The 12,394-nt window shown below is 34.4% G+C and overlaps 1 protein-coding gene across 1 annotated transcript in view; it reads right to left on the bottom strand.

The window, feature by feature from the left end:
* LOC128987856 (soluble guanylate cyclase 88E-like) overlaps positions 1–12,394 on the bottom strand; it is a 283,796-nt gene that overhangs the window by 35,232 nt on the left and 236,170 nt on the right. The window contains exons 12-13 of the mRNA XM_054408910.1: positions 10,684–10,911; positions 4,174–4,398 (exon numbers count right to left, since the gene is read on the bottom strand). Of these exons, the coding sequence (XP_054264885.1) occupies positions 4,174–4,398; positions 10,684–10,911 (453 nt within the window). The remainder of the gene's footprint in view (positions 1–4,173; positions 4,399–10,683; positions 10,912–12,394) is intronic.

Raw genomic sequence — 12,394 nt, 5'->3', positions numbered from 1 at the left:
AGATAAATCAACAAGATTTGGTACATCAACACCACATTTAAAAATCTACTTTTTTAAGGAAATATCAATTTTCTGTCATATCATGGGGACATCCCGCAAGGAGTCAGAAGGAAATCTTAAATAGAAGCATAGGTTGACATGTACATCCAATTAAAGGTCTTTACTAGCAGAATATAATGCCGCAAATTTGAACTCAAACGGACAACCGAGCCAAGAATGACAGTGGTTTAAAGATTCATTTAATTTGCATTGCTATTATACGCTTACTCCTCAGGGGGCACAGCCCTAGGAATAGGAAGACAATTTTTAACGTAAGCATAGGTCGATATGCACATCAAATTAAAGGTCTTCACTAGTAGATTAATATATTTTAGTGCGAAGCCTATTTTTTATCTTACCAAAGTTATCTTTGACCACGTCAACTGTTAGTAATATCCTATCATCTTCCGGTCCATCATAGTTTTTAGCAATTCTCTTAATAGAATGTTTTCCATGTCAGGATACGCATCCTGCCTATCCTCTATAAACCAGCAATTAGGTCGTAATCACAGTCGCCTTCTTCTTGGAATGTTTTAATAACACTCCAGGAGGGACTCAGCAATAAAAAACCAATGTTCTGTAGTAAAAAAAAGAAAATAATCTTATGGGAACGACAATGTTTGTAAAGTAATTATCAGCAGCTAGCTTAAAGTTATTATATTCATAGCAGGTGCCCTCTTGCGATTCCTTAGTACATTGGGATAAATGGAGCTATTTGCTACTCTGCAGGTCCATGGCCCAATTCCTCGTAGCCTACATTGGAAGTCTCGTATATATATTTATGTAACTCCATTATATTATTGCAGAAAGTGTTTAACTAACGAACACAAAAATAAGAGAACTCAAATTGTACTTGGAAGGTCAATTGGAAACACTTATCCTTGACAGAACCTTCAGCCAAAAAGTGGTAAGTATACTTGTACGTGTACTCTTCTGGCGATTTCCTGAAAGTACAGTTTTTAGTGCTTAGGTAGGTGGGACTACCATTTTCATAGAAACTGTTAGGACTAGAGATTCCGAATATTCATCAGTCATTCCTGGTAGTTTTGTGAGTAGAATAATGCATGTATGTAATATTATCTGCAATTTCGTTGTATAAATATTTTTATTTTAGATTATAAATAAGCAAAGTAATAAATATAAAATAATTAGTTTTTCTAATATTTAATTTATTTTATTTTATTTACTAGCCATGTATTAATCATTCTATATGGCTTTTCATGCTTAATATACCAAAATATGGTATATAAGCACCCAAAACTCAGAATAATTCAGATAAAATATCTTATGATATATTGGTACCGATATAGAAGCTTGTTATCCCATATAATTTGCATTGCAGCCTAACCAGAGTGCACGCCGATTCAGATTCAGATTTAAATTTTTGGCGGATAATAATAACTGCTGTATATTATATTGTTCGATTGTTTAAGATGAAAATTGTGATTGAACAAGCCGAAGAAAAAGTGTCCCAAAAACAGCAGGAAGCATTTTTAAAATAATCATGGGAGTAACTTTATGTCTCAAATTCAGTCTGAAGGGACAAACCAGAAAATACCAAAAAGTAAAAAAGAATCTTTCCTGGCCACAAATACCGGTAAGCTTTTAAGAAGTAAGTTTCAATCATTTGATTGTAAGTTGAGTGGGTGTGGGGGTTAAAATTTCAATAACTGTATACAGTGACCTTCTCTTAACCGACCCCGAGTCAACCACCGCTTGGATTAAACGTCTCTGCCCAGGCAAAAATAAAGAACGGTTTATGCTCCCTGGTTTAACCGACCTTACTAGGAATCTAGAGAACTCCGTTTCCATCCTTATCCCAGTGAATGAAATATAATCGTGTCCGTTTTGCCTTAATGGTCCGTGAAAGGTTTAGTTTTGTTATGAATCATACGGGAAACTTACAATAAAGTATTTTTGAACATTACTCAACGTCAGTTAATCGCTAGCTACTTTACGTTATATAATAAAGCATTTTCAACTGAGAATAACGTGTGTGTTTACAGCCTACCAGATCACAGTGCCGTACTGTATAGATTTACACCATGTATGCAGAAGAATCGAGAAACCCGGTTAGTCTCACTACCTATAGAAGAATATTTTTAAATAAATTCAACTTAAAATTCAATTCTGTAAAAAAGGTCACTTTCAATAAATGTGATTCCTACGCAGCAATTTCAACTAGTGTCGTTTGGAGGGAAAAGAAGATAAGCAGAGTATTTGCAAAATCAACATTTGACACTTGCAAAAAGACCTCGAGAGGAATTGTATAAATGTATGTCTATACACAACGCCGAAGTGCATTGGGGGGGGGGGGAAGGAAGGGTATTTTTATGTCTGGGTAGAAAACCAAGCTGGACGAGGAGCTCAAGAAATCGGGTCATGCCTTATGAAGCATGTTATAAATAATATTGTTGAGAATGTCAAAACGTTAGATTCATTTTGTGATTCTTGTGGGGGACAAAACCGCAATATTAAAATCCTGCTAATGCTTAAAGCTTGCCTAGAAGCTATTAAAAGTGTTCCTTTGAAAGCATTATCATTAAGCCCTTACCAGGTCACACATTTTTGCCGAACAACACTGACTTCAGTGATGTTGAATGTGCACATAAACATGTACAAAAACTTTACTTCCCCTTAGATTACTTTTCACAAATGAAGACATTTAGGTCAAAAACCACATTTATTGTCACACCTATGTCTCAAGAAGATTTTTTCGGCACAGAAAATATAATAGTAGGTAAATCAAAAGAAAGTTATGGATGACTGTAAAATTAATTGGCTAAATTTTAGGGAAATCAAAATTGAAAAAAACGAATCTCTAAAGCTGTATGTGAAAAAAAATGTGATGACTCTTATACAACATTTGACCCAGAGAGTAAATCAGTAAAAGGAAGGCAAAAAAACTAATTTAGTCTTAAAGGTTCCCTGGTTAATATGCGGACAAATGGAAAAGCCATAGCGGCACTGAAGTTGAAAGATTTAAAATCTGTAATGCACATTACTCCCATTGATGTAAAACGCTTCTTCACAAATCTCACAGGAAGTACAGAAGTGGAAGATGACTTGGAAGGGTTTTGTGCACCTTTACATTTCGAATTAGAGGAAGAAGTGTCCTCACATATGTCGGGATGTGAAATGTTATGTCGTTATGATAAAGATCTGCTTTTAAACTTTTTTTATTTAACAAATGCAAGATCTTCTTAAGCTAACTTATATTATCTTTAAATAAGAAGAAGTACAATAATTTATTAAAATACGATGTTACTGTTAAGTAGGCCTTATTATTGATCCGTCGACAAATGTGTAATGTGCATATAGTGCTTATTTAACTTACCTTTGCAGTAGTAGGCCTAAGTAGCAAGCCTATTGTGGTACTTACTTTTATAATATGTTAGACGAATTATGTCAAAATTGTATTTAATAAATTTTAGGTAATAAAATATTTATTTTCATGTACTCTTTTCTTTAATTTGAACCGGTAACAGACACTGCTTCAAAGAATACATGAACGCAAAGTATTGAACAGCAACAAATTTCAAAATATTGACCAATTAAATTGTTTTTTCAATGTAGAATATAAAAAATTATTGTTATGGTTTATAAAGAATCTGTGTTTTGAAGAACAACTATATAAAAAAAAATAATGTGTCAGAATAATTTCAGAGAAATAAAGAAAAATAAACCCTCAAGACGTTTTCAGCTTATTTATTACCAGCCATAAAAAAATCTGAACCGAACCAACCCACAAAAACATAGTGTAACAAAATGATAACACCACTTACATCTATGCCCTTTAAATAAAAACAAAAAATAGTAATCCAGCGAAACAATTCCTTTACATAAGTTAAACCGGGATTTATAATTATTTATCAAATTTATTGACTTTAGCACAAAATTAACCCAGTGTGGGTTAGTTCCGTTCTACTAAACGCGGTCCGTATTCAAACTAGCTTTCTCGTCAGCTGTATAACTGAATTAATTATTATTACTATGAATTAATTTGTTCATCAACACAGAAGATGGATTTAAATACTTTGATATGTTAACGGTCTACATAATTTCAAAAACCGATGGCAACAATGCATGACGACTAGCTACTCAGGAAATGAGTAAAATTCCATATGAATCTACCTCTGTTGTCAGGCCGCAATTTGACCGGAGAGTTGTCCACCGACCTCCTCGCCACCTCCTGGAACGTGACGGGCGAGTACACCCTGGCGCGGTCCTCCTGGATGAGCTTCACATTGTCCGCACACTTCTCCCACTCCAGAGGTTCGGCACTCTCTCTGGCGGGGATGTGGCGAGATAGTGGCACCCTGTGCTCCCTCTCCACCAGCCAGTACGTCTTCATGTTACCTGTAAATATACAAACCAGACTGGTTACCTTTTGGACCAGACTAGTTAAAGATGTAAGTGTACCAGTGATTGGCACTTTAAAATTGGCACTTTAAAATTGGCAATTTCTTAAAAAAATTTTGAAAAAAAAATTGAGGTGTAAGGCTTAAACAACCACACTATCTGATTTGTCACACCTTTTACTCATAAAAAACATCTTAATCTATATTATAATACTGAAAATAGGAAGATTATATTGAGTAAAAAATTTTTCTAAAATTTCACAGTAATTGTCACTGTGGTCTAATAATTGGCATCCTTTGTCCTAGTCTTTGGCAGTATAGTAACCCACAATGTAATATGAAGCTAAACAACAAACAATAGCCTATTAAACAAATAAAACATAATAGGCTATAAATACAAGCCTTAGGAACAGTGCTAAGCTTATGGAACAGTGAAAGTACTATCTTAAATATCACTTTCTTCACTTAGTTCTCCAAAAATATCCGCCAAATCATCGTCACTTTTGACCTCCACACACAAATGGCAAATAAAAGCGACCTCGTCATCATCTTCATCTCCTTCTTCTAGGCCATACAAATTTAAATGTGCTTTCGGGATGCATTTGTAATGGTATTGGAGCTTGCACTCATCACATTCCACCCATCTTCTTCTTAAACTCTTTATAAGTTCGCTGGAGTAACGCATTCCACATACTTTACAAATCCAATCTTCTTCAACGTCATAAACATCTTTAGCAGACTTTTTCCCTTTACCCTTCTTCCCCTTTTCTTTTTTTGCTTTTTCTCTTCCTTTCTTCTTTTTCTTTCTCTGCTTTTTCTTTTTCAGCAATCTTTACCTCTTCAAACTCGAACCAAGCTTTAGATGAGACGACACTCGGCATTCTTACATTTTTTCTTGTCTTGCATTTTTTCTCAGGTGTCACTGGCAAAATAAGTGGTTTTTAAATGGGGAAGGAACCCCTTTCCCATTAGTTTTTGGTGAAATCACCTTTAGCATTTTTTGTTATCTCTCGTTCACTCCTTGAGGCACTGTGGGATGTTCTTCGACAAATTCTCCTGCAGCTGATGTAGAAGGTAAGTTAAGCTTTAGCTCTTCAATTGGCTTCTCTCTTGTAGGAGTTGGTTGTTCTTCTACAACTTCTCCTCCAGCAGATGTAGGCCTAGAGGGTAAGGCAAGATCTAGGCCTAGATCATCAATTGATTCCTCTTCCTCTCTTGTAGGACATGAAGGTATATTTACAATTTGAAACATTCTTGCTACAGAAGTTACAGGTTCTTTGGCAGTATTCTCTTGAGGTCCAGAGGTTTGTAGCTTAGCAGCGTACTTTGCCTTTTTCCAAACAACATAAAGGTCCTGTGATGTGTCTTCGCCCATCCAAACGGGTGTGAATTTGCTGTAAGTTTCTTTGAACTGAACCAGTGTCTCTTTATTGATGAGAGATTCTAACACATTTACAAACTTATCATACTCGTGCGTTTCTTCAACAGGAACAGGTAGTTTTTTTCTGCCATCTTTGGTCTTGTTTGCTGGTGTTTCAGAATGTAAAATGTCAGTTTTCGTGTAGTCTATGGCATCTGGGTTCCATGGACTCAGACCACATTTTTTTAATCCGTTTTCAATAGTTTCCTACTTTCATTAAGTCCTATTTTCGTTCCTGTTTTCGTTAAGTCTACTTTCACTTTTTCAAGCGACACACTGATTTCCTCACTGTGTTCAGTTCCATTTTGATGAGAAACATCTAGGCCTATCATTTAAATAATTACATCTTCTTGCACATAATTCATTTCCTCTAATTCACGGACATCTGTTATAACTACAACTTCATCTGCAGATAAATCAGTTTCTTGAGGCACTCCACTGTTTTCGACATCAGATTTTTCAAATGCAGTAATCATTTTATCATGATATTCATTTCCATCTCTAAGTTCGACTTTGTCTGCAGGTAAATCAATTTCTTCAGGTACTGCACTGTTTTCGACATCAGATTTTTCAAATTCAGCAATAATTTTATCTTGATATTCATTTCTTTCTCTAAGTTCAACTTCGTCTGCAGGTAAATCAATTTCTTCAGTTACCACAATGTTTTCGATGTCAGATTTTTCAAATGTAGCACTCATTTCATCTTGATATTCATCTCCTTCTGTGAGATCACCTTCATCTTCAGGTGAATCTATTTCTTTATTTATTACATTGCTTTCAATATTATAATTTTCAAATGTTGCTCCATCTGGATGTTCATTTTCATCGCCTACAGGTAAGTCCTCAGAGAGGCGGCTTTGGAATTCTATTTCGTTATCACTCTCGTCATCATCGTCAATAAACTCAATATCAGAAGAATTCGGGTCAGCTAAATTTGAAAGGATTCTATCTATAATATCTGGTCTTCCTGTCAAGTTTATTCTTCTATCCATGGTTGTAAAGCTACCTGGAAAGTATAAGCAAGTATATAAGAGAAAGAAAGGAAAAATAATTCTACTAGTTATGGCCACACAGACATCTCTTATTTTTCAGGTGAGCCAAAAGTATAAATATATTAGTGTATTGTAATTGTTTTTTATAATTTATTATAATTGTATTTTATTTATAATTTTGTATAGTTGTATTTTACTTTATTTATAATTATAAATATATTTTAGCGTAAAATTATTCAGTCAACGCTTTGGTAAATGGTAGGCTGTAAAATGAAATTATTTGAGATTAGGCTGTTCAATTTTTCAAAGGCTTTGTTTATAAATGTACTGAGGTTCACTTTTGTACAAGTAACACGTATGTGACAGTAAAAAATCACTCGGTGGTACACTTTTGCGCAAACGTCACAAATGTGTTGGTGAAAAATTTACCTTGAATGCTAAACCACCACATTTGTGTAAGTAAATAAATCTTATTGTAGATAATTATACAACAGTGTTCTGATCAATTACAACGTTTATTCTATGAATATGGAATAATAAGAACATAATACCAAAATTATGAAGTCAATACTTACATAAGCAACGCTAATAACGATGGTCCAAAAACGGGTTATAACCTCAACATGAGAAACCTGGGACTAGCCTCGAGAAAACTGATACAGCTGGTAGCCTGCAAAGAATCTGAGAGAAGGAAGCATTGTTGCCAACTTTAGAGATAATAACTACCGCAAATGTGTCTCTTTATCTTTTGTGGAACCCTTTACATATATATATATATGAATAATAAAAGTTAACCAACACATATGTGTAGAAGGGGTTGAAGAGGTTACCACTTCTGGACCAATTTTTATCAAGTTTCCACCGTAAGTGTTTGGTGAGTGCACGAAGGGGGATGGGAGGGGGGAGTAGGTATTCCAAGATGTTGATATTGATGAGTTATTAAAACAACCATATGACAAAAAAAGTTACAGGCCCGAAAACTCCAGTTTTGAACAATTTGTTTACATAAAAAAAACTAACTTTGTTCGGCCATACCCCAGTTAATATTGAGTCTAAAAGATTTTGTAACCAACCAAAATTTAGCGACTTTTATGCTCTACAACTTTTTGACGCACAATCGTACACAAAACTTGCTTAATTTACAACATATACACCAAAAACATAAAAAATACCGAAAATCTTGAAGTTTTTGGTCCCTCCCAAAGTAAGCACAGGGTACCAGAGGTTGAAAAATCAGGATAAACATCCCAGAGTACCCCAAGACCAAATGTTGAAATTCCATCAACTTCGGAATACTTTCCAGGTAAAAAGTATATATCTACTGGAGTATTAGTCAACTTATTCAAGTTCAGTATAGACCTAAAGATCGGATCACTACCCCGGATTGGAAATGTTTAAGGGGAAAATATATAACCCAGTTTATGTTTAATGCGATGGTTTTATAGCAAGAATAATAACAATAAAATACAGGTAATCGCTGAATAGAATTTTATAAAAATCAGCAGTGGAAGCTTTTGACAAAAATAAGGAAAACCTTTTCATATACTAGGGTTGCTTTCAGAGAGGTGAAAGCCAGTTGAGCGGAACAAACGTGATTTGATATTTGTATAAGTAACTAAATGTAAAAAGGTCAATAGATTTATTTACTAATGCTGGTTTTAAAGATTAAAATTATAATAATTCAAATTTACCTCTTCGAGAAGTGCATTATGGTAGTTTTGACCAGGAAAATATTACAGTAGTTGGAATCTGATATTAACATCCAAAAAGGGCATTAAAGTATAAAAAAGAGAAAGGAAATTTAACATTCAAATTCAACTGTAGCCTACAACAAAAACATTGGACTTCATTTTTCACCCTTTGGTTAAAGTATTTAAGTATAAAAAAACAGTACCTATTAAAAACGAGTATTGTATAACGACAGGAGAGGAAATGTGACATTTAAATTCAACTGTGCAGCATAGACATAGGTTAAACTCAGCTTTCTTTGCTGGAAATAATTTATGATTGTTAATACGAAGTATTCTTGATGGAGGATATGATTGTAATGTAACTGGAATGTAGGTCTTCTGCCATTATTAGGACGATTTAGCGGCATTTTAATACTGGCCTTAATAATACCATTGGCCATTGAATACAGTAGATTTTGATGAAAATGCTGGCTACAAATTCAACATGGGGATGGAATGTCTAGTTGTACTGATAGTCAAAGATAAAACATAGGCCTACGAAAAATTTAGGGCTATTTTAATGTAAGACTCAAATGTAAAACGCCTTTAAAAGACTAAAACAAACTGAATTATCAGTCATGTATTTCAATGTGTAAAAACGTAAAAACTGCAAAAAGTCTTACTTATTGAACAACAAAATAAGATGGCTGAAATATAGGCATAAACATATTAAGTAATAAGTAAACATCGCATTCAGCTGATTTAAGTGAAAACAGAATAATATAATAAGTAGGGAAGACATACCTTAAATATACAATGTAGATAATATAATTAGAAATTAGTAGCATACTTCTGGACAGGCCTAGACAATTATCCATACCGTGGTTAAAAGTGTACTTCTATAAGCCCAGGTTTACTTATTACGGTTGTAACTGGACGTATGTATAGTCCGTGGCTTGGCAATCAAATAACAGTATTTATATAGGATAGGCTACTGTTATCAACATTTGAAATGACTGAATTGTTACCAAATTTCACAAAATGCAGATTCCATTTTCAGCCGAGCCATTAAAATGAGGATTTGCCGAACAATTATTAATATTACAGAATAGTATATAATGATATACAACTTTTCACATTCCATAATTATATGTTAGTTTTGCTATGGTCAAAGGTACAAATCCAAATGTTCTCTTTTCTTTTGGTCAGTATGTAATAATTTGCTAGAATCATTGACTTTATATAAAGTCAGAGCTAGAATACTGCAGATGGTTTGTTAAGTTAAGACCATATGCAAGCATTTTTGAAATCGTTTCCCCGTTTAACCTTAACCAACTATTCCATTCCAAAAGATAAAAATTATATGGTGCAACACAAATAAACAACCCGATCACCTACCTGTAACCTACACTATACCTTCCTAATCTAACCTTACTTCAAAACACTTAATGTAGTCACGAATACTCATAAACCCCGACCTACCTCCACACATGTCTAAATTAGATCAGTGTTCAATCTGCGTTTTATGAATAGAATAAGTGTAATAACTTACTGTACCGTCGATGTAATTCAACATAATATAACCTATGAGGTATTATCGGATTAAATACCGATTTCGATGCGGTTCGATATATCGCTTATTAAATCCTGATTTCTAACATTGGCTGTTTCTAATCAGCTGGCAACACAAATAGGTTCCCAAGAACGTAGTCACCGGTCCGTATCCCTCCGCTCCTTGTTTATGCTCCGCGCATTGAGAAAGTAGTTCCGTATATTTTCTCGATTTTCAGTGAATTCCGCGCCTTAAAAAATGTTTTAACGGCATTTTCTTGTTTATTAAAATCATAGGAATGGTTTAAAAACGTTTAAAAGAAAAGTATAGAAAGTTCAGAAATACCTTATGATTCTCTTGTTTACATTTTTCTTGTAAACAAAAAAACTGTCATAGCTACTTTAGTCCCATAAGCCTAATGTTAAAAAATTTTAAATTTTAAGTTCGTTTTAAATTGCATTAGCATTATCTAATTGAAATTTGTTTGTTTTCAAACCATCTCATTATTAGTCTAAGTAGTCTTGTTAAGTTTGGCTGAAATGTGTTCAGCCGTTATTGAGTGATGGTGTTATATTGTTTGCATTGAAGTTGATCCCAAAGAGCTTCGCTCGCTTCGCTCGCTCCGCTCAACAAGGAAACTCAAGCTAACCTTTCCCTTTGACCTGTATCTCGCCGCGTTCCTTAACGACATATTCCGGTGGTAGGAGGTCCCGCGTGCTCTGCGAGATGTGGATTCGCATCGCCTCACTGGTAGACTCCATCCTGGAGGCCGTGTTGACAGAGTCGCCAAACAGGCAGTAGCGAGGCATCTTGAGGCCCACGATACCCGCCACTACAGCGCCGCTGTGGACACCCACTCTTATCTGCAGGTGGGACCCTGGAGGCATTAAAACTTATAAATCTCAACATTATGCTTCTAACAAAAAGCTATGTAAACTAATTCAAAACTACCAATCTCATAACATCATTTATCAGAAAAAAATCATTTTATCTTATAGGTAATCTGGTGAATACTTGACAAAATCTTAAGTAAATATACCCTGTCTGCCTTAAAACTGCATAGGAAGCTGCCTTTATGATTTAAATATAATTAAACTGTCTTCGAGCACTTGGAAAAGATTATGAAAAAATCATATATTTAATTTATTTTTATTTGGAAGAATGGAGTTTTCTAGGTCCGTGAAGTTGGCGTACCCATATTAGCGTATCCACTTTTGATCATACCAATCGTTAGTTCATCGTTAGTTCTCGATAGTTCCCAAATTTTTTCGTTAGTTCTCAAAAAATAAAAAAAGTTACGAGGCATACAAAGTGGGTACGCTAACTTCACAATTGTACAATTTCCAGCGGGCACAGTTTTTTTTACTATAAATGCCTATATCTATGTACCAATCGGTAGTTCTTCGTTAGTTCTCGATAGTTCTCCAATATTTACGTTAGTTCTCAAAAAATAAAAAAGTTACGAGGCATACAAAGTGGGTACGCTAACTTCACAACTATACAATTTCCAGCGGGCACAGTTTTCTGACTATAAATGCTTATATCTATATACTAATCGTTAGTTCTTCGTTAGTTCTCGATAGTTCTCCAATATTTACGTTTAGTTCTCAAAAAATAAAAAAGTTACGAGGCATACAAAGTGGGTACGCTAACTTCACAACTATACAATTTCCAGCGGGCACAGTTTTCTGACTATAAATGCCTATATCTATATACCAATCTTTAGTTCTTCGTTAGCTCTGGATAGTTCTCAAAAATGTACACTCAATCATTCTTTCAAACATTCACAGCATCGTTCTTAAACAGTTTAGAAATACGTTTAAAATAAAATGTGTTAGATTATTAATATATACCGAGAATAAATATTTTTATCTTATGATAAATTATATATAATAAAATAATTAATTAAGATTTAGTTTAATGATTTGCAAAAAGGGGGTTTTATTCAAGTTCCATGCCTATAGCCGGCTCCAGACTGTACCTACGCTCGCAAGTAGTATGGCAGCAAATGCTCGTGCTTGTGTTTTCCGTTCATTGCCGGTATTTTTGCACACATCAAAGTGAACGAATATTTTTGCCATTCCCGAAACGAACAGTTGTTAGGAAAATAACACATGTGTGCAGACGTTTTACTCGTTAATCGGCGAATAGCAAAACAGCTAGATCGTCGAACGGCAAATATGTCGTGTTTTGGGAGTGGCGCATGTCTGGAGACAGCTTATTTTGTTGACGGAAGAACTTGGAATAGCGTTTGACACGGCTTAGGAAAAGTTGAAAATCACTCTAATCTAGTAATATAGGAGTTTCAATATCTAAATTCATAACAAACTCTCCATATAATAAACATTTTAAAATACTTT

This window comes from Macrosteles quadrilineatus, unplaced genomic scaffold, assembly GCF_028750875.1.
Source record: "Macrosteles quadrilineatus isolate MER2022 unplaced genomic scaffold, UCM_ALF_1.0 Scaffold_2__2_contigs__length_208266976, whole genome shotgun sequence".
In the NCBI taxonomy this organism is placed as follows: domain Eukaryota; kingdom Metazoa; phylum Arthropoda; class Insecta; order Hemiptera; family Cicadellidae; genus Macrosteles; species Macrosteles quadrilineatus.
The sequence above is the reverse complement of the archived record's forward strand: the minus strand, read 5'-3'. Positions and strand labels throughout refer to the sequence as shown.